Source organism: Medicago sativa, chromosome 8 (genome assembly GCF_051527215.1).
Source record: "Medicago sativa cultivar Bolivia chromosome 8, Bolivia_mono, whole genome shotgun sequence".
Classification (NCBI taxonomy): Eukaryota; Viridiplantae; Streptophyta; class Magnoliopsida; order Fabales; family Fabaceae; genus Medicago; species Medicago sativa.
This window is the reverse complement of record NC_140756.1, coordinates 73,746,732-73,769,239: the sequence shown is the minus strand read 5'-3', so window position 1 is coordinate 73,769,239 and position 22,508 is coordinate 73,746,732. Positions and strand designations below refer to the sequence as shown.

Below are 22,508 nucleotides of genomic sequence, written 5' to 3'. Positions count from 1 at the left end.
TTGAGCTTTGTATTTTTTGAACTTATCATCAGACATATTTTTGCAAATTCTGGTTCGATCAGCAAAACCATTTTTCATAAAATTTTATTAAATTAAAATAAAGTAATTATTGTTAAAAAAAATTATCTTAATGAATTTTTTTAGTGAAATTTGGTTTGAGATTTTAACCCCACACAAAAAATAAAAATACAATCAAATCAACCATGTAAATCACACTTTAAAACTTTTTTGAATTTTTCAAAGAAAGCGTTTTAGTTAGCATATGTACCAACTTTGAGAGAAGCATATGAAATTCTACTTATTTGAGGAATTAAACATGAATACGAGCATGTCTAAAGAATCTAAAGTATCAGGAGCGGAGCTAGGTGGTGCCCAGGGAGTGCACCTGCACACCCTCAAACTTTTAAAATTACACTAATTTTCATATATTAAATGCACTTTGCACACCCTCAATATTAAGATTTGCACCACTCATTTTTCTTTTTCCGGCCGGCAGGTACGCCGTATGCTGAGTCTTTCTTTTCATTTACTTTACTTTAATTACTTAGTTGATTAATCATTATTAATTTATTACAATTAGATGATAGTATTTTCATATGCATGGCAAAAAAGGCAAATGTGTGTCTACCATTGACCATTCTTTACCACTTTGCCAAAGTACGTGTTATTTTTCGCTAATATAGTGAAAAAAATTTCACTTGAGATTAATATCAATACATATGCAATTAAAATTTATGGGTAAATATAACTTTGATTCTCCAAAAATTGATAAATTTTAATCTCTTTGTATCGCTTATTATGTATTGGCATCTTCCAACTTTTGAAATTTGTCATTATTTTTATCGTTTTTTAACGATATGGTAAATTTCGTCTGTAAATCTTAACTCAATTGATAAAAATATTGAAATTGATACTCCGCATATCGTGATCGGATTCGAATTTGAACTCTCCACTTATATGTGTGTGTTTTCAATGTCAATTGTCACTTCGTCTATTTACCCAAAAAAAATTGGAGATTCATAACTAAAAGTCAACTTATATATATTGTAAGTGACTAAAATTTTTTTTTTTTTTAGGGAAGTGACTAAAAACTTATATAACCAATTTTTTATATATGTATAAATTACTCATTGAAGTTTCCTTCAAAAAAGAAAAAAAAAAATACTCATTGAAGTTTATAATCCGCACCCTCTGACCTAGGGTCCTGGATACGCCACTGTAAAGTATGACTATGAACTATGAATATACATTAAGACACATTTATGTAGAGAATTTGAATTGTTATCATGATTTCAATATATGAAAGCTGGAAATATATGATTTTCCAAACTAATTAAATATAGTATATCAAACCTTCAATCAACTCAAAATAAATTGGCACGTCACATTAACAAGAAACTGATACATATCTTGATACAGCAGCAACATCATATGAAGTTCTTCAATAGCACAATATATCAAATGTAGCATCTGTCAAATACCTTACATCTGCTTCACAACTTTAACGGAATCAAGCAAGCATTACCAGCAATGCCTTTTGCATAATAATTTGTCAAGATTTCTTTCATAGTAATATCCCTATAGATTGGAGGGTTTTCTTCTGTTAACAATTCCTTTATTGGACCATAAATTTTTGACGTGCATTCAGATATAGTAAAATTCATAAAGAAGGTTGCTACAGATATTCTAGGACCTATATTCCTTGACAACACCCGGTGATTAACACTGATGAATGTGTCATTCGTCATTAGCTGCACAAATAACAAAGAACTGTTAATAGAAGTTCTGAATCTTTAAGTTCTACTTTGGATTATGTTCTTAATGATTCCATTGGAAGTAACACCTTAAGAATGATATATCTTGCATTCTGTTCTTGTTTCAACCCTTTGAAATTTTATATAAAGGATGAAATTGTGTACATGGCAATGATAGTTTAGTGGAAAATTAAATAACATACATGTTGAAATGGAAGATAGATCAGCCAGAAGATTAAGGAAAATGGATAGTAACAGGATTTTAATCATAAGTGTTATGAATTAAAGGATTCCATGGTTCTAGGTCAAATGCAATGGAAAGATAGATTGTGTAATTCTCTCTAGGAGTCATTACCAAGAAACAATTGTATAAAAGATATTGAAATAGTACATAGGTGTAGCTTATTTATAGTGACTTGGAGTAACTAACTCCCTAACTAACTTTCTACTATAGTTACCACTAAGTAACTCTAGTTTATTCTCACTGTACTCTAATAATAAGGGCTCAGAAGGAAGTAGTGAGAAAAATGTTGAGATAAAACTTTGCAAAGGATAACAATTATGAATATAAATTCTACCGTACAATAATGAAAAATGAACAATATAATTATCTAATTATGAAACTTTCATTGTCTGACATAGGTGTTTAATAAAATCATTGGCCTAATAATTTAAGATTCCTCGACAAAGAATGTCAAAACTCCATACTGTCACCGGTCTTTCTTATAAATGAAGGCAAGATCAAATTTGAAACAGAGATGAACCTAGTTTGGATAAACAGTTTAATTAAGTGCTTATAGCACAAACGTCTATCATATAAGTACTTCTGTTTAAACCATTTCTATAACAAAGGATAATATATAGTCAAACTATTTCCATATAAGTTGCAAGCTGCTTACATAAGATATGCAAATAAGCTAATAAATGCTTTTAAACATGTCATAAGTTGTTTATATAAGCTCTCTCAAGCAGTCTCAGAAATTCCTATGCTATTAGATAAGTTAAATAAATTAGTTTAAACAGGCCATGAGGCTCCAGTCACCCTTGCATCTACATAAAGCAAATGCTGTTTGGTGGTGAAACACTGAAGGCAAAATTAGTTAAGAAAAAGGTACACATAACACATGCATATGTTCAAACCATCCATACTTTAAATTTTGATGATTTTATTCACTTTTGCATTAATTTTTTTCTCTCTAGAACTTTATATGGTCTATACATCTTAAACTTATATAAGGCTATTCTTTGAAAATCATTTCCAAGTATAAGTCATTTTTATCTCAAAACCGATCATGGTTACCTGTAGGATATCCCCAATATTTACAACAAGAGCTCCGTGCACTGGTGGAACATTGACCCATTGGTTCTCATGAAGAACTTGAAGACCACCTATTTGATTTTGAAGAAGTATTGTCATGAAGGCACAATCAGTGTGTTTTCCAATTCCCATAGTTAACTCAGGTTCGGGGCATTGTGGATAGTATTGTCCCATGATATAAAGTGCTTCAGCACATTCCATTTCATTAAGGTAAGAAAGATTGAGGCCAAGAGCTTCTGACAATAACTCAAAGATCGCAACACCCAATGCTTTTACATGTTTTGAATATTCAGCCACAATATCTCTACAAATACACAATTATTTCATTAAAAACAAAAGAAAGGGTCTACTATTGATATAAGGGCGAACCTGAAAGTGTAACTCGATGTCACATTGATTTCTGAGTCTGACTCAGACAAAAACCAATTAAATCCTCCACTCTTCCGAGCTTCACTAGTTACGAAACATTTTACAATTAAGAAGTGATTTAAGGAAATGAAAATGAAATACAATAAACATAAAATCAAATAGTATTGAGGCTAAAAATGATTAAATATTTCAACAAAGGACTTAATTATAGGTCAAGTCCCAAACTGAGGTTGCTTCATGACTTGGTGTGGTCTCTTGTGCTGGATTTTGATTCAAGTCCACTCCCATGTGCGATTCAAGATCTTGCCTGCCATTTAACCAAAAGCCACCATAATCTTCTACTGTCCTATCCACAATCTCTCTCAACTCATTCGCATTACCAATCCTAATTCTGATTATTATTAGCCCCTGCTATATCCATATTCAACCAATCATCTGAGAGATAATCATGGAAGGGAACATGACCTTGTTCTGTTCAGTAAGAAAAGAGTGATTTATGGTTCACTCTTGAGCTTTTGTTTGAAAATCCCATGCACAATTTTCTTTGTGGACACTTCAGCATATTGACATGAGTGTAGCTTATCAAAATCAAACTCACTTTTCCTTTTTTCACCTTCTGATATTCTGAGGCACTTGTAAGTGAGTTGAAGCAAGGCTTGTTATTGGTTCATAGCTTTGGACCAAGTTGCACTATCTTTAGCCGTCATCTAACCTTGCAAAGTCTTGGATTGAGCCACTAACCTTCTCACTTTATTCAAATCAGGAGAAAGGTGTTTGATGATTGCCAGCCAACACAGAAACTTTCCATGCCTTTTTCAAATGATGAGGTCTTTTATAAGGAAGTTGGCCATGTTGTTGTGCCAAAAGATATTATACAAAGTGGAGAGGAAAGAATGAAGAATAGAAAGGGCCTTGGAAGGATGTTATGCAAATGAAGAGAGTAGAAGGAGCCTTTTGGGAAATGATCGAAGAAGAAGATTTTGTTTCATTTTCGGCACTGTACATATCAATATGCTATTTGGTCACCACGTCAGAATCACATAGATGTGACAGCTAGTTACACTTCGAGGACCAAAATAATGGTTTGTCCATTGATATAAAGCAGACACCTCTCTAGAATATCATGTCGGCGAGTCACAGTTTTCCGATACCGACACTACTTAGACACTGCTCGGATACTGACATTTATCACCGGACAGGATCCTCTAGGTAGATTAAAAGATGTAAAAAAGTAAAAAATGAACCGCAATGGAAAATACCATTGTGATTGGCAGGCAGTTCACGAACTGAACTAACTCAGTTTGGTTTAGTTCAGTTATCAATTATCCGTCTCAGTTCAGGTCTTGTCGGTGCGGTTCAGTTTAACAGTTAGATTTTTAGTTATTTTAAACAAGGGTCTTGTTAACAAGTGCCCCTGGGGCACTATTTAAGCAATCCAAAATAAGAAATTATTCATTAAGAAAGTCAAATATTTCAATTCTCAATGCATTGATTTCACAAATTTCCATAAAAACTTACTATTTAAATCCCTTAAAGAGTGCCCCAGGGGCACTCGTTAACATTTCCCTAAAAATCATAATGTTCGATTTTGGCTCAGGTTATGGTTTTTTTTCTTCCTAACAATCCAAATTATCAGTTATAATAGAAATTTGGTACAGTTTGGTTTACAAAGAATCAGTTCATTTCGAAAAAGTACAATTCGGTTTGATGTAAAGACTAAAGATAGTTTCGGTTCAGTTCAAAATAACAGAACCAATGCAACAAAATTTTATACCAGTTCAGGATGATCCATTAACAGTTGAAGTTAGTCCTACCTAGTTGTTGTACCGGTTCTTTTGCTTTTGGTTTCCTTCCTGAACCAAACCATGCACCAGTAAAATATAAATCATGGTCAGTAACAAACTATACAACTCAAAATCCTTTTATTTACTTATGTTGAAATTCGGCCCGTGCGTGTAAATAAATTGTGGGTGGCCCGAACAATAGGCCTGGGTACCATGTTGAAATTTGGCCTAACTCATCCTTACAAAACCGGCTAGTAAGGTGAGGAGTGTCTCCTCTGCATAAACTTTTACCAATAGTCCTATCTATCCGATGCAAGACTTAGCTTTTTTCCAATACTCTCAACCAAACTCCGAATTACTAAGGCTCCATTCTCCTAAGAACCGGAGGGTTAACACAAAAAAAAAACTTATCGCATACAAAGATAAATAGAAGACTTTTGTAAGGAACATTACCTGCATACTATTGGTATCTCTTCTGGATTGGGAAGATCAGGGTTTGCAGCAAAAGCAATTGTATCCCTCCAATTAGCAGCCATGTCCCTAAACAACTTCCCATTAGAGAAATACCTAACTTTCTTATCTTTATCTCTTGAGTAAAAGGGTTTCTTAGCTTCAGCATCTTGTTCATGAAACCTACAAATTCCATTGATCATCTCATCCAAAACATGAAGTGGAATACCATGATTGATCACTTGGAAAAATCCCCAGTTCTTGGAAGCATTCTTGATTTGGTCAACTAGCTCAACTCTTTTGATGTGTTGAAGATCTATGATGGGGATGGGGGTGAAGTTGGACTCATCAGTAGGTGAATTTTGAGTAGATTTTTCCAAGTTAACATGAAAAATGGAAGGTATCTTTGTTATGCCAGAATCTAGTATACCTTTTACACCAGTTTTGGAATCATCAAATGCTTGAACTTGTGCTTTTTTTAAGTCACTAAATGATTCTAATGATGCCATAGTTTTGGAGCTGTGGATATGAACAATTGAAGGTGAATGGATTGTAACAGAGTGGCAGTAATGATTATTGTCACTTTGTCTATTTTTTTTTAGTTTTAATAGGTGATTTATTCATATGAGAATACTGAATTTCTATGAATTAGTGGAGTATCCTTTTACACCTGGATTAAATATGATTGTTTTTTCCAATGTTATACCTAACAACGCACACATACCTTTTTAAGAAAAAAAATATTGCATATCATACCCACAAGGCCACTTAAAATAATCATATTTTGAGTATCTATGAAGTCATTTATTAAGAGTACTAGTGTACTACATTTATTTCATTGGTTGATACTATTACAATAAAGTTTCAGATGGAATGAAGGTACAAGATTCCCATTTATTCAAGTTACATTTTTTTTAATAAAACAACAACAGTCTCCAGTTTATGGGATTTCAAACTGCATGCTTTTTTGTACTAATGAATTAGTAAGGCTGAATCTTGGTTGAATAAGTAGCACCAGCTTTCCAACTTGAAGGTATTGGGAACCTTGACTCCACCCAATTGACCCCAACTTGAAACCTCAATCTGATTTCACCTTTGGGTGGGTTAGCATAGTCAAATACTGCCCCATATGACCTACGCATGGACTCCCATTTGTGTTGTTCTTTCTGCATCATTCACACAAATTAACTGATTATAAGTACTTTCATCTTTCATGTTTCACTAGAACAAATTTTAGATAGAACTAAAAATTTATATGCACTAAATAATACAGTGTACATTTCTTATATAGATTGTTCAATGATGTATCATCATTTATATGTTCGTTAAGATATATTTTATAAAAGTTTTTCGGCTATCAGTTAGTTATATCTTAATTTTGCCAAATAGTTCCTAAGTATCGTACCTGCCACATCTCAACAGCATTGACATCATACGTTCCACCAACGTAGAGGATCGCGATAGCAAAGTAACCTGGGTTTTGACTGTGCTCATTGATCTGGTATACGATATTGTTGCCTTTAAATGTACACGAGACTCTTTTGTATTCAACATCCAATACTCCATATTTCTTCAATTTTTCAGATGCAACTGCGTTGCGTCCCAATTTTGAGAAGGCGCGCGGGCTCATTATGAAGTCAGTTCTGTCTCCCTCACCATAGTCGGTTACCACCACAAATGCTCCATTGTCATCACAATATTGTGATATTTTGCATCTCACCTAATTCATGTATCATCATATTTACATGCATTTTGTAAAAAGTTAAAACAAATATTTATTAATGCAAATAAACTTCGGCAAATTAAACTTTCCATATAAATGATGTGAAACATTTATTATTTAATTTCACTAAGGTTTGTTGAAATATGGAAATTAAAAGTGAAGTGAAAGTATATACTTGATAGCATGCACCACAGCCTCCTCCATTCTTCCACAACTTTGCAGACACAGCTGTGACACTGCCATCATTCACTGTCTTTCCATAGTCTCCAAACCCACAAGCTCCCCCTAAAATAATGTAAACTATATATCAATTGAACAATTAATCATATAGTTAGAACTAGAAAGGGAGTATCACGTCACATACTTGGATTTCCATAGCCATCAGAGGTGGCATAATAGGAAGCTCTTGATTTGGTATAATTTTCCTTGCAGTTACATAGTGCTGGAAACAACAATATAACACAAACAAGGCTAAATTGAAGCTTAAAACTAAGATCCATGTCTTGAAACACACAACAAATTATCAAATATGCAAATGCAAGTAATTAAAAGTGTCCAATGCAATAAAGAAAATGTATATATGAAGGGATGCTTTTATTTTTGTTTTGAAAGGCAAGCAACTAACAAGAGAATTAATTAAGCTTTAATGAGATGTGAAGTAAAGATAGCAAGACATAAGTATTTATAGTACAATCATTTTGTCTAGATTTATGCATACCACTGGTGATGCAGCCCTTGTTTTCTCCAACTTTGGGTCTAGCTCAATTTATCAGTATATAACTTAATATTATCATATCATATAGTAATTAATTGTCAAAAGTTTGTTTGCTGGGTCAAAACCAATGGTCATGCAAACAATAAACAGCAGGAAGATTGAGAATGTGTATAGAATATATGCCAGACTTGGTCATCATTTGAATAAACAAACGCTCATTCCGACCATTTAAAAAAGGTTAATAGTGTTTTTCCTCCTACGTGGCCAATTAAAAAAATTAAAAAAATGTCATAGGAGATAAACCGGAAATGACCTATTTTACAGGGGGAAAAAGCACCATTAACCATTTAAAAAATAATAATTTGTCCATAAATAGTAGTATAAGATTATCTACAAATTTTTAAATGTATTTAAATATATTTCTCATTATTAATTTGTCTTGAAAAATTTACATCGAATATATATTTGCAACAAATGGTAATTTAGCAAGGGAAATGTTAATGAGTGCCCAAGGTAATGAATCAGATATAAAAATAGTTTATTGAAATGTGTGCATTACATTTGAATGCACAAAATTTTAGAGAATATTTATTCTTTTAGATTTTTTAACATGTACCCTAAAGGCACAAGTTTGCACTACCCTTTAATAATAATCACACACATTCTAGACAAAATTATTATTCAAACTACTTTTCATAATACATGTGATTTTTGTAAAATTGTCTTATAAAAAGCGATGAGGGGAGTATACTTTAAGATAACACAATTCACGTAATTTATGTCAATTGCTCTCACATTAGTTCACCTTCATTTGTTTCTACTTTCTAGCCAAGGAGAATTCTTTGCAGTACTTCACGCGCTTCAGAAATTGCTTGCCTCACCAATTTGTAAGATTTGACATTCATATCTTTGGGGAGAGAATATTGAAGCATCTGGGAGAGAAATATCAATAAATTTTGGGTGTAACTAGAAAAAATCTAACTTTGCCATGCATTGAAGAGCCACTATGTTTTCAATTAAAGAGACATTTTTTAGCTACAAGGTTGACTCATCATAAAAAAAGTTAATTGATCCTCATAAATTTTATCAATTTAATTAAAAGAGATGTTCTATCATATGCAATGTTTCAGCTTGCATATGATAAAAAAGCTCAAAATGTGTGTGGACAATTTAATTTTGTGTGACCTTTCAAAAAAAAAAATTAATTTTGTGTGAACTATTTGAAAAGCTCAAAATGTGAAAATATTTCATTTTCAAAATGTCAAATATTGTCCAGGAACGTGCTCACTCTTTTGGTGGTGTATGATTGAATGTTTGTTGTTAATTCATTGTTGTAGACATTAATTAAATAAAAGAGAAAGGGTAACACATTTTATTTTATTCAAATTCCATGTAATCTCGGATATATGGAAAGTACATGAATCCTTATTTAGAGCTTAAAGACAAAAGAACATCACTATCAATCAACACATAGTGACATACACATACACTAATAGAAACAAATTAGATACTGGCTCCAATATTATGCTCTTGGGATCTCAGACTCAAAAGTAGTTTTGTTAATTATTTTCTAATTAAGCTGAACCATAGTGTCATATGCAGCTCCAGCCTTCCAATCACTAGGGATAGCATTCTTGGACTGCACCCAATAAACACCTGCATTTCCACTCACTTGGAACCTCAAGTTTATTTCACCACTTGGAGGATTGGCATAGTCAAACACTACTCCATAAACCCTCCTCAGTGGCCTCCATTCTTGGCAATCTTCCTGCACACCATTCACAACAAAAAACATTTCAAGCAATGTTTTCTGTCTCTTAGAACCAAATCATACCAAGTTGAACCGCGTTGGTCTATCAATTCAAAAAAATTCAGTTTGAGCGTAGCTCAATCAATTGAACCATGATCCGGACATTTAACCAGTTTGATCATCGGTCTGATTTTTAAAACATTGATTTCAAGAGCTAAATTAAATCGTGAGTCTTACTAACTGAACTAACACAACAAAAATTTATACTTTAACCCGAATGTAACATAAAAATGTGTGACTATGTGTGCGACCAATTAAATGCAATGTATATAGTAAGAGTATATATATACCTGCCACATCTCAACAGCATTGACATCATACATTCCATCTACATAGAGAACCACAACAGCAAAGTAATAAGGATTTTTGCTGTGTTCATGGACTTGAGCCACTATGTTATACCCACTGTACATACATGGGACTCTTTTGTATTCAATATCTACTACACCATATTTGAATAGCTCTGCAGATGCATCTGCGTTGCGTCCCAATTTCGCGTAGCCTCGTGGACTCATTATGAAGTCTGTTCTGTCTCCTTCACCATAGTCTGTTACCACTACGGTTGCTCCATTTTCATCGCAGTATTGTGGTATTTTACACCTCACCTGATTAATCAATTAGTCATCACCATTTATAGTTAGTAAATTTACTATTATTAATGGAAATTAATATATAGTTTTTTCTTATGTAAATAAATATTTTGTTACAATTATGGTTGAAAATTACCTGATAGCATGCACCGCAGCCAGTGCCATTCTTCCATAGCTTAGACACACCAGCAACATTGCCATCATTCACTGTCCTTCCATATTCTCCAAAGCCACAAGCTCCCCCTAAAGTATATATTTCAATTCACAAATCATGTTATATTTGTTACTTTACTCCGTCTCATAATATCTGTCATATTTGTAAAAAGAATGTCTTTAAAAGAGTGTAGTTTTCAATTTTCAATGTAGTTTTAGTTAATCGTTTTAAAATATACCCTTGAATTAGTATCGCATGCATCACTTCAAAATTATTATTTTTTTCAGTTTGCATTTATGATAATGATAACACACCAAAAATCTTGACCAAAAAAAAAAACACCAACGATTAATAAGCATAATTTAGTAAAATAATTCTTTTCGTTTCCTTTTTTATTTATTATTTTTTTTAACATGTGTAAAATTGTCAAATGCGGCATTTATTGTGCGACATAACACTAGCAAAGTGAACATTTTTTGGTGCATACAATTTATTTGTTGAAACACATGACACAAATAAAGAAATTAAATATCTAGTTTAGGTAGAAGAGGAGGATCATACTTGGAGTCCCATAGCAATCTGGGCTACCGTAATATGTTGCTCTGGAGTCAGTAAAGGAGTCTTGTGAGGTACATAGCTGAGGTAAGAGCAGTATGATACAAACAAGGCCAAGATGGTGCTTAAAAGTGAGTTCCATGTTCAAATGACAAATACTCAGATTTAAAGAGTGGACTAAGCAAATGAACTAAAGTATATGAAGCAAGAATAACAATCAAAGGTATACAATTGGCTTTATGAGATGGGAAGCTAAGATATGGGATGGGGTCATATTTATAGTACACAGGCCATGCTTGGAAGTGCATGTAGTAGTCTACATTTTCTCCCATTTGGGAATATTATATTCGACAACAATTTTAACTATAGCCTGGATGGTTAATAAGTTTAAATATGTGGTTTATTTGGTCTAGTCGATGGTTAAGTTTCAACTCATTAACCCTATACTTAAAAGTAAATTACACTCTCTTCTCTTGAAAGATGTTTAAATTACACTACCTTCTCCTTTTGTGTCAAAATATATACTCCCCTACTCTTTTATGCAAAACATATTAAAGGGGTGTTAGTATAGAACCTTTTTCGGATGTGGCTCAGTTATGGTGATGCGTGCATGTTGTTTGACTTAGAGGGGTCTTATTTGAGGTGAGTGGTGGCGATGGGTGGTTATGGAATCATTTTCAGTGGTAGTTCGCGATGGAGTATGTTTTAGGAAGTGAAGATTATTTGGTGGTGTCGTCCTCATGGGTGTCGAAGGTATGGCTTGGTTAGGTGTTGTGTGTATGAGTGTTTTTTATGGTGTTTATTTTGGGTGTTCCGCCTATATACGGCGCCTCTTTGTAATCTCTGAATCATCGGTTTATGTTCGTCTTAAGCAAGGATCTGGTTATTAAATAAATTTTGTTTTAAAAAAAAAAATTAGAAAAATTACACTCATCTCCCTTGAGAGAAGCTTGAATTACATTCTCCTCTCCTCTAATGTTAAAATCTACACTTCACTCCCTTAGTGATTTTTTTATATAATTTTTAATAATTTAGCAACGAAAATTTAACTCACAGAGGACAGTGAAAAATTGCGCATATCCATTTTATTATAATAAAAAATTGAATCATATTTTTGATATACAATATCATTAACGTATAGTTTTAAACATTATTATAAAATATCAAACAAACAAAATAAAATATTTTTAAAAATTACCAAAATCAAAATATTTTATATTACAAATAATTAAGTTAATAATAAAATAATCAATTTTTATTATCATTGGCTGTTTTTTCTTGAACAGTGGAACAAAATTTGTAAATATCATAGAATTATTTATTTATGTATAAAATGGATTAAAATGTAGTACATAAAGAATTCATAGGAGAAGGGGTTATGATCTAAGTATCTCTTATTGGGAGGGGAGTGTAATTTATTTTTAAGTTTTTTTTTTTTTTAAGGGATGGGAGTGTATATTAATAACATAAGAAGGAAGAAGAGTGTATTTCATGCTTCTTTTAGGAGAGGAAGTTGTAATTCACTCTATACTTATTAACCATAATTTTTAACGTTATTAATTAGAATGTCTAACATTATTTTATTAATACAACAGTTTACCATAGGAAGATTTCTATAAGTACTTGCTACTCCAGTTCCACTCAACTGCTGTGTAATGATTACAAGAGTATGATACTAAAAACAGAATAAGATTAAAAACGTGGACAAAACCCAAAGGCCAAAACGGAAAAATATGAATGCATTCATGGCATTGTAAGAGTTTATTCATAACTATACTCTTGACCCGTGCTAATAAAATATTAATTTTCTCAAAAAGTAAAGCTTATTTTAATTGGATTTATCTCATTATAATAATAAAATATTAGTTTTCTCAAAAAATAAAGCTTATTTTAATTTTTAAAAACCAAAACTCTAGTCAAGAAGTTCATCTCTTCTCGCATGTCATTTCTTTTGGAAAATGCTAACATATGTCATAAATTTTATTGTGACTTTTATCTCCCTATACGAGAGTTATTTACTTGTAGAATCTAATGAAAAATAGTTTTTTAGTTGAGAGAGGTCTAAAACCAAGATTTTAGTAGTCTTACCTTTGAGATGTCATGATAGTGAACCAAAAGTCATAGTTATAGTGTGTTGATATATAGTTTAAAAAGTATAGAAAGTAGTAATGGTGGTAGTAATAATAATGGTCGCATTTACTCCCTTCATTTTGTACCTGCCGTCAAGTTATAATGAGGTGTATGCTTGCCAAGTAGAAGAAGAACTGGAAGTGGTCTCCCATTATTATTATTTTATATACAAGTACGTGTTGGCTTAGATTGAGTTTGTTAAGTTTAAAGTGAAAATATATTGGAATTGGAGTTGGTGCATCTTAACCCAAGCCGTCCATTTGGTGGTTCCTCCCTTCCTTTGATGCCTGAAGTTTGTCAACAGATCTTTACTATGTAGCTGTCGACATGTATGCAAAATGCTCCACTCAAATCAATAATTATACCATTAGAAGCTTTTATTCTACTCACACTGCTATTGCACTTGGACGCTACTTTAGCTATCTTCTTGTAATTACTGTGACAAACTATTTGGCAGTGCTAGGTGTACTCAATTGCATTGTGATGTGGCTATTGGCAGTGCTAGGTGTACTCTCTTCTTGTAATTACCCATGTGTTTCAACAACTTATAAACTCTGTGTTTTGTAAACAAGATGAGGCAAGTGTTATTAAAAGGTGTATTATTTATCCAACTATTTATTTAATGTTCAAACTGAAATTGAATATATTTCATAAGTTACACCTCCGCGAGCCATTTTTAACTCAATTAGCAGACCAGAGTGAGTCTATGTCCCTTCCCACTTCTAAAATGTCTTGCTGCTTGAAATGTGTTAACTTGGAATTTTCAACTTCTGCCGAATTTGGCTATTGCGTTTGTTAATGTGCTGAGAGTTGAGACACAAATTCGTAAAATTTCATATTTGAATGAACTGGAATACAACAAGGTAAACAACATTTTACAAAACACGCAGGAATCAGTTCCTACTACCTTTTCTTAAGGGAGGGAAATACAGTCTACGGTGTTATAAACATGGAGATTCCAATGTTGCAAATTAAGTGTACAAGTGCTTGGCACGGTTGTATCGTTTGTCTGCTGATCCCCCAGATCCCTTCGTTTTTGCTAATCCATTTTTCCGCACAAATTTCTGTGGTCATGAATCATGATCAGGAACAATTCCATTAAAAAAACATTATATACCAAACAAATATACCAAACAGCCCAAACCAAGCAATTGTGACCATTCTAAGTGTCCCTTGTGATATCTTACTTTTGCCCCGTTTGGACTGAGCTTATTTTGAGCTTATGAAAAATAGCTTATGCAAATAAATAAGCTTTTATATTAATTCATAAGTTCTAACTAATGAAAATTGTATCTTCATAAGTTGTTTTTTCATAAACTACCTTAACAAGCTTATGAATAATAAATAAAAGCATATTTACTTGCATACGCTGTTTTGCATAAGCTCAATCCAAACGGACCCTTTATCATTAGGAATCTGGTGTGGGTAAACAATGAAATCTTATGGCCATGAAAAGGACAGGTGTTTGCTTTCTTAATTGAGAACCTACTTATTTATTATGCTTTGCACTGAGTAGTGGAATAAAAAGAGAATAGACACGATGGAGGTCATGGATGTCACTCGCAGTAGGAATTACTATTTACACAATTTAAGAGTGAGAGGTTTGTTGAAAGCATGATGATTTTCCCAAAGAAGCTCAATAAATTAGAGCTTTAGGAATTCCCTTTTACACAGACATGAATCATTTACTCATGGTTGGTGCAGTCATTAGACCACTTTCAAATACCCATTATATAGCAGCAACTAGCAAATGCCAAAAGCATAATGTTAAGTGTGAATGAATTTGAAAAATGATGAAAAAAAATGCAATCCTGGTTTCACATGCATTAAGTTTTTAGATGTCACAAATAACCAGGCAAATAATAATGAAGAACCACAAGATTTAGTAAATGTTGGTTAATGGGAAACAATTACTCTTTTAGTGAGATGAATTCATTCAGTGTTGAAGTTGCATTAAATTTTTTATAAGACAATGACACCAGATGTACTTTACCTCAACTTCAAGAAAAGAGGGATTTAACTTCCCAGCGGTCAAATAAGCTGTGCCTTTTTAAGGTCAGAAACAACTCCATGGTCCTTAGAGCCCCTCTCATTGTACAACACCTGCAAAAAGACCATATATTTTAGTTTGCTTGGTAAATAACCGACTCCAAGAAAAAAACATCTAGTTATGGAAAATACCTTGTCTATGATTCCATACTCAACAGCTTCACTTGGACTAAAATACTTTGGGCGCCGAATATCAGCTTCAATCTGCTCAGGTGTTTTTTCAGTGTGCTTTGCTAACAAATTAACCTTGAAATAAATCAAACAGTGTGCATGTCAGTTACCATAGTAATAAGTTAAAGATGGTAACTTAAAACTGCACTTATGAGAATCCATATTTCAAAGCAAGAAGCTTAATGTAAAGCGCAAATGTATAACTTTTTAAAACACAAGACATAATTCATAATCTCGACTTTTGTTGTTGAAGGAAACCAAAAAATTATTTTCCCACGGATCTATAAACTTTGGGTCTGTTCGAGAGGGAGTTTCTGGAGGGGAGGGTTTCGAAGGGCTAGATCTATATTTTAAAATATATTCGAGAGGGGGTTTTTGGAGGGTAGGGTTTTGCAGGGCTAGGTCTATATTTTAAAATATATTTGATATCTTTAAAAAAAATTAAATAACGTGATAAATGATCATATAATACTTCAATCACACTTAATTTTTTAAATGGCATTTTATATTGTTCATAATTTAAAAAAGAGAAGTAAGCCCTGCCCTCCTAAACCCTCCATCCAAACACAACCTTACATTTTGATATTTCAGTGGAGTACAAGCATAAACATATGCATTTGTCTACATAGCTAGATTTACAAATAACAGTGGTCACTTACGATGAAACCATAATTATGTTAAATTAGATTGAAGTAAACTAGATGACTGTTGTTCTAACCAATTCTGTCTTCACTCTAGTGATTTCTTTTCTTGCAAGGTTGACGTCTGTTGCTTGACCTTGAAACCGCGCAATAGGCTGCAAATTGAAAAGGGGAACATGGTTGGTGTTTGGAAAAAGACAACCGAAGACATAAAATAAACTGAGTACATTATTAAATGGTTGAGATCTAACCTGTCTTATCATTATAGTTGATGATGGCAAAGCAGAACGGTTACCCTTTGCACCAGCAGCCAAAAGTAAGGCTGCCTCTCCCCAAGCATTGCCAACGCAGAGAGTAAAAATAGGAGGCTTGATGTACCTGTACCAGAATTACATAGCTAAGTTATTTAATACAAACTTTCTGCAGGGACTTCTGCACGTTGGGAAAAAGTTATACAACAAGATAATATGCCTCTTCTTTGGAGGTGGGGTTGTGCAGTGATGGGTGAGTATAATTATTCCATTAATTAATATTTGACATTATGTCCAGTTGTCCATTTAAACACTAACAATAGATATTGACATCATATTTTTAACATGTATGGGGAGAATGTGAATCCAGAATACAAATAAAATAGAGAAAGGTGAGCAGTATGCAAGTGCAAAATCTCCACCAAGTAACATGTCTGCGGCACAGCAGGACTGTGACAGGCATAAATCAACATTTTCGAAGACAGATCAGCATTTTGTAACGGAATAGAACACTATTATCTGTTATGCCTAAAAATAAAGAAAATTCTAGAAAAATACAATTTATCTTCACTTATAGATCTCGTTCTAAGCTCATTCTCGTGAGTTAAATTTATGCTTCATAAATCATGACAAAACACAGACAACAATGACTTTAAGAAAAGCGATAATTTATCTTCACTAATAGATCTCGTTCTAAGCTCATTCTCGTGAGTTAAATTTATGCTTCATAAATCATGACAAAACACAGACAACAATGACTTTAAGAAAAGCGATAATTTAGCAATTAGCCAGTCAGTGTAAGTAGTTTAACATTTTCTAATGACCCCTAGCCAGTATACAGTTTAAGACCCAACAAAAGTATGATAAAATAAAATAAATGACAGGGTCATAGAAATCATAGAGATGATAACCTCATCAAATCATAAACTGCAAGTGCTTCAGTCTCATAACCCAACTTCTCACCTCCCTGAAAGAAGGAAACAAGATTCTATTAAACAAACGGATCTATTCATGGAAACTTGAGCACCATTGTTTTAATATCTAATAAGAATTATTTGTGGATCTTTCTGCTTGGCAAAGAAATGGAGCGATAATTAACATGCAAGTACCCAGAGGCAACAAGAGATCAAGTTTCTACTTAGGACCATCAGGAGGGATGAATAGATCGTAACTCGAGGAATGAAACACGGATCATAGATCCTAACAATCCGAGCTAAAATACAGAATAGTATAAAATTATACTTACACACAGTAAACAATCTTTAAATCATAATATTAAACTAAACTTCAATTAAAAATAAATCAACATATATACATATAACAATTAATTAATTTTCTATAAAAAATGTTAAAGTTATTTATGGCTGATAATTGATAAAAGTTAAAAAATGAACTAAAAAAAGGATAACAACGATGATTTTTTGTTTTCGCAAGAGGATAACAAAGACTAAGGAAACTTTTAAACACAGTGATAGTTAGAAAAAGAGTTTGAGACGGTGGGTCAAAAGGCCTAATCCCCTCCTCATTAGAAATTTTTGAAAAAAAGTGGAAGGGTGGATAACAAATTGGGCCTGCTTGGTTCAGTTGGAAGGGGAAAAACCTTAACATTATATTGAGAAGCAGAGGCAATAAAATGTCCACACGCCACTGTCGGATGCACAGAGAGACTACAGAAGAATAGACAGAAACGACGACGCATCACAGTAGGAGGCGCAAGGAGGAGATGACATCGGCCTTTTATGAGGTCATTTGAGAAAACCTAGTCAATAGCACTAAAAGTCTATTTTGCCTTCTTCGCGCATGCGCGATCGCACAATTTCACCTCAAAAAATCACGAGCCCATATGCAGCGCAGCACAATGTGGGATCATGGACCGTAAGATTGTGCGTCCGCATGAGGAAGACATCATTGGCTCGTAGTACCTCGGGATAGATTGACTTAGCTCCAGAGTTTCATTTTCTATGCACTATATCTCAATCAAATGAAAGCATGGGTCAGTGCACTCATCAACATCAACATCTCTACAATAACTTCCCTATGTCTATATCACAATTATAAGCAACTGCTACATTGTGTATATTAAAATTCACATAGACATGCATATGAGATTAACAGCTTAATGAATGAGCCACTCTTGAATTTTTTTGGACTGAGGGCAGGATATAAACAGGTCTAACTTTAAAAAGGCAGACGTGCAAGCATAACTTTGATTACACAGCAACGGTGAATATCATCAAAAAACAATATTTATTAACTCCTTAAATAAATGCATTCACACTTTTAAACATATTTTACTTTAAGAAGTGGTAAATTTGAACTGTTGTATCTACTTTGGTGACTCTACTTTGATTCACAAACTTTCTAGTTCCTATGCCCCACTCCACTAAAAAAACGTTTATTGTTCCTTCTTACAACATTTCCATGTTCTGCATCAGGCAGTTCATGCTATTCACACTTCAGCAAAAAGACAAATACCATAAAAAAAAATGTTTTTTTTTTGTGGTGGCCGGGGTTTGAACCCCAGACCTTGCATATACTATGCATTGTCCATACCAACTGAGCTAAGCTCACCAGGACATAAAAAAAAAAATGTTTACCATGCTATGAGAAGTATTATTTCTTATGAAAAAGGCAATATACTAGACAGTACATATTTAAACAAAAAACATCACTAACCTTTGTTGTTCCGGTGGAGTTTATGTACAGATAAATGGGTTTTGTTTCATCGTCATATTGAAGGTAAAGAAATTCAGCAACCATCAACTCTGTAACAGATGGAACGAGAGACATGCCCAAGTAAACAATTCGATTTTTGTACAGGTAAGAAGCTAAGTCTGGTGGAGGTTGCTCCCATGCAGTCCCTCTTGAGAAAGGAATAACCTATCCAAAGACAAGAAAAAATGAATAACAAATCTGCATAAATAATATGAGTAGCGTATATTTTACCTCGGTGTGCCATAAATTATTGTACATATGTGTTGTATGGTTTATTTCCATAATATATAAATCATGCATGGCCAGTATTACCAGTTAAAGTTTTTGATTTTAAATAAAAAGAGGAGAGAAATAATAAGAACTTGAATATTATGATAATAATTAGATAGAAGCTTAACTGTTAAGCATAACTTTTTTCTAGTAGAAACCGTTAAGCAAAACTTATAACTCAAGGCTTAACCACTTAATATAAGCAAGTAAGCTCAACCACCATATAAGTCAGAAGCCACTGTAAAACTACGTAAAGCTCTGTGTAATCTCTGTAAATTGTGTGTGTCTATAATGAGATCACACCCTTGTATTTAGAATGGTTTTACAATAAATACTTTGAATGCTTATTTAGTGAGCACTAGCCTAGGAAGTTGTATACTCTTGGAGTAATAACGATCAATCTAGGAAGTTGTACAATTAAAGGAATATCTAAAGATTCTTAACTTTAATAGCTACCAAAGCTTGATCATCGGGAGAAGATAAAATATGAGTTGCACTCAAGAAAAAGACAAAAATATCAAAGCTTAACCACCTAACTAAAGCAGAAGCTAAGACCAAGCCAAGTGAGACTAAACAACGCGTAATCAAGTAGGATTGAACCACGCTTTAGATACCATATTGAAGTTATAGGCATCAAATAAAATAATGAGATAAATAATAAGGGCTTGAATATTATTGATAATAACTTGCTAGTAGCTTAGATAAAAAAATCATATTAAGTTATGGGTTTTAGATAAAAAGATAAGAGAAATAATAAGATCTTGAATATTATTTAAAATAACTTGATAGTAGCTTAACCATTGAGTAGAACCCATAACTCAAGACTTAACTACTTAACATAAGCAAATATAAGCTTAACCATTCCATAAGGTAGAAGCTACCTAAGCTTAAAGTAAAAAATGAGTCTTTACCACTCAAAACTGAAGCAAAAATATCAAAGCCTAACCACCTAACAAAAACAGAAGCTAAAACCAAGTCAAGTGACGCTGAACAACGCAAAGTCGGCTCAAACAACAGCAAAGAAACCCTAAAAAGTGGGCCGTCCCCACAACCCACAGGTCCTAGAATCGAATATACTCTAGATATCATAGGTAATGAAATGTTTGTTAGATTGAGACAGTGCATAACAAATTACAATGACTACATAAATCTTTTCTATGTTACGCCACATTGACCAACACGAACAAGGTTGTCAAAATCGAGTTTAAACTCATAAAATCGCCTGATTTTACACTTTTCATGTATGAATTTTGAGTTAAGTAGTTTGTTAAAATGAATTTAAAGTTTATGAGTCAGGTCTACCTAGACAAAACAAGTTGGCATAAAAAATCAAGTCCAACAACCTTGTTTCTGTTCCAAAAAACAAAAACAAGAAATATCCCATATGAAATATATACAAAAAGGGTATTCCCCTACAATCTAAGCATTTGCATTTATGTTTACACACCCCACAATTCTACTAAACCTCTCCAACAAACAAAAAGTGTGCTTTCTTTGTTACCACCTTGATTTTTGATTTCGACATTTGACTTCATTAACTAACTGATACATTTCCAATCCATTTCATAACTCTTAGCCATGAAAGAAAACCAAGAAACTTTTTTTTCAATCACTCTCACAATTAAATTTCACACTACCTTATCCAACACAAGTAAATCAACCAATATTCTTTCGCAAAACAAAAATTATAACCGTTACAAAACCATACTTGAAATTATTACAAACACTGAATATTCATATCAATTATTTATCATCAAATTGTACATTAGAAATGAAAATGTGAAAGTTGATTGAAAAAAATACCATAGTAACGACTCCTCTTTTACCGCCGGAGCTTTGAAACGTCGCGGGATTGAGGCACGGAGGACGGAGCTTGTGACCAGAGAAATTACTAGTGGAACTACTGATTGCCGTGGAAGGAGCGACGAAATCGGTGGAAATGGAGTTTCTGAAAGAGGATTTGATGGGTCTGATAGGGGTTAGGGTTCGTGATGAAGAGGGTGAAATGAGCATGGGTTTGTTTGATAAGAAGGTGAAAGATGCGTTTGCGGTTGCAACCTCCATGGTTCGTTCGTTTTGTTCAGAGTGAAGAAGATAGTGAAAAATGAAAATGAGAGAGAGTTTTGAGGGAGAAAGACACGAATTTTGATTGTGTACGTTTTCTTGGGTTGGGCCAATTCTATTGGGATATTAGCCAAATGGAATAATTTTGTGAATTTCTTTTTGAACCCTACCAAGTTCTCACGTGCCTTCCAAATTTCTTATTATGTCCCGTTCAGATTATATAATCCAAATACGAACCATTTTTTTTTACCACATTTTGGATTGTATAATCTGAATTTCCTAAACACACTTAGAAAACGACTGCAAATTGTCTTGGTTCATCCAACTCTTGTTTTGACTCGATTTGGAAAATGCAATACAAACTAAGCAAATCTTGAAATAAAATACAATACAAAATCATCGACCAACTCAAGGGCATGAAGATACTTCAGATTTGTAATGTTGATATAGGTGGTGCTTTGTCAGTGAAGAGTGTGGTGTCCACCAAGTACAATTGATATATTCAGACATCTGGTCCCAATTCAGCTGCATCTCCTTCTCATCATCATCCATCTCAGTTGTAGTTGTTGCATGAAGACGACTCACAAAGATTGTTCTCAAAAAGCTGAAACATGCACGATCCATGTTTGTGGTAGTCACTTGGAATTCAACATTCTTTAGATCAACTCCTAAGAAGTCAATCATCAGCTTTGGGTAGACATCATCATTAGAATTCTCCTTAGCTTCATCATGGTCCAAACCTTTCTCCACAACATGGGGTTGGGATCGAGGTCGTGCCCCTGAGATGCTATGGTGGCATCACCAATGATGCCCTAACCCTTCTCACTCTACCCTCCACTTCGGCATGTTATAGCCTAACATATACAATAATGGCAGGTCTGGTGACTCTAACACAGTCCATGTGTTAGTCCTTATACAAAACAACCAAAATTAAATATTCAAATCAACAAAAATACACAATTAGAAATATAAAAAAATTCAACGTATATAGAACA

General features: G+C 33.3%; 4 protein-coding genes across 6 annotated transcripts; all 4 read right to left on the bottom strand.

The window, feature by feature from the left end:
• Nucleotides 1-1,245: 1,245 nt before the first annotated feature.
• LOC146901381 (1-aminocyclopropane-1-carboxylate oxidase homolog 1-like) lies at nucleotides 1,246-6,374 on the bottom strand. Of its 3 annotated transcripts, none has more exons than XM_085734940.1 (4): nucleotides 5,679-6,318; nucleotides 5,256-5,294; nucleotides 3,055-3,376; nucleotides 1,246-1,751 (listed from the first exon to the last, which is right to left on the bottom strand). In XM_085734940.1, exons 1-4 carry the CDS (start codon nucleotides 6,182-6,184, stop codon nucleotides 1,494-1,496), a joined length of 1,125 nt encoding a protein of 374 aa, XP_085591066.1. In that variant the 5' UTR covers nucleotides 6,185-6,318; the 3' UTR covers nucleotides 1,246-1,493. The 3 variants fall into 3 exon arrangements, with proteins under 3 accessions (XP_085591066.1, XP_085591065.1, XP_085591067.1); XM_085734939.1 differs by lacking the exon at nucleotides 5,256-5,294 and adding an exon at nucleotides 3,442-3,525; XM_085734941.1 differs by lacking the exon at nucleotides 5,256-5,294 and having other exon boundaries at nucleotides 5,679-6,374.
• A 104-nt stretch (nucleotides 6,375-6,478) lies between these two features.
• Nucleotides 6,479-8,140, bottom strand: LOC146901380 (expansin-like B1). The gene is made up of 4 exons (XM_085734945.1): nucleotides 7,763-8,140; nucleotides 7,574-7,683; nucleotides 7,081-7,395; nucleotides 6,479-6,841 (listed from the first exon to the last, which is right to left on the bottom strand). Exons 1-4 carry the CDS (start codon nucleotides 7,896-7,898, stop codon nucleotides 6,656-6,658), a joined length of 747 nt encoding a protein of 248 aa, XP_085591071.1. The 5' UTR covers nucleotides 7,899-8,140; the 3' UTR covers nucleotides 6,479-6,655.
• Nucleotides 8,141-9,457: 1,317 nt separating this feature from the next.
• On the bottom strand, nucleotides 9,458-11,468 carry LOC146901379 (expansin-like B1). The gene is made up of 4 exons (XM_085734944.1): nucleotides 11,229-11,468; nucleotides 10,650-10,756; nucleotides 10,214-10,528; nucleotides 9,458-9,881 (listed from the first exon to the last, which is right to left on the bottom strand). The coding sequence occupies exons 1-4, from the start codon at nucleotides 11,362-11,364 to the stop codon at nucleotides 9,684-9,686; spliced, it is 756 nt and encodes a 251-aa protein (XP_085591070.1). The 5' UTR covers nucleotides 11,365-11,468; the 3' UTR covers nucleotides 9,458-9,683.
• Nucleotides 11,469-14,162: 2,694 nt separating this feature from the next.
• Nucleotides 14,163-21,545, bottom strand: CLPR4 (CLP protease R subunit 4). Its single transcript, XM_085734938.1, has 8 exons — nucleotides 21,253-21,545; nucleotides 19,141-19,344; nucleotides 17,376-17,431; nucleotides 16,465-16,591; nucleotides 16,291-16,368; nucleotides 15,534-15,647; nucleotides 15,346-15,455; nucleotides 14,163-14,416 (listed from the first exon to the last, which is right to left on the bottom strand). Exons 1-7 carry the CDS (start codon nucleotides 21,511-21,513, stop codon nucleotides 15,384-15,386), a joined length of 912 nt encoding a protein of 303 aa, XP_085591064.1. The 5' UTR covers nucleotides 21,514-21,545; the 3' UTR covers nucleotides 14,163-14,416; nucleotides 15,346-15,383.
• Between the last annotated feature and the right edge of the window lie 963 nt (nucleotides 21,546-22,508).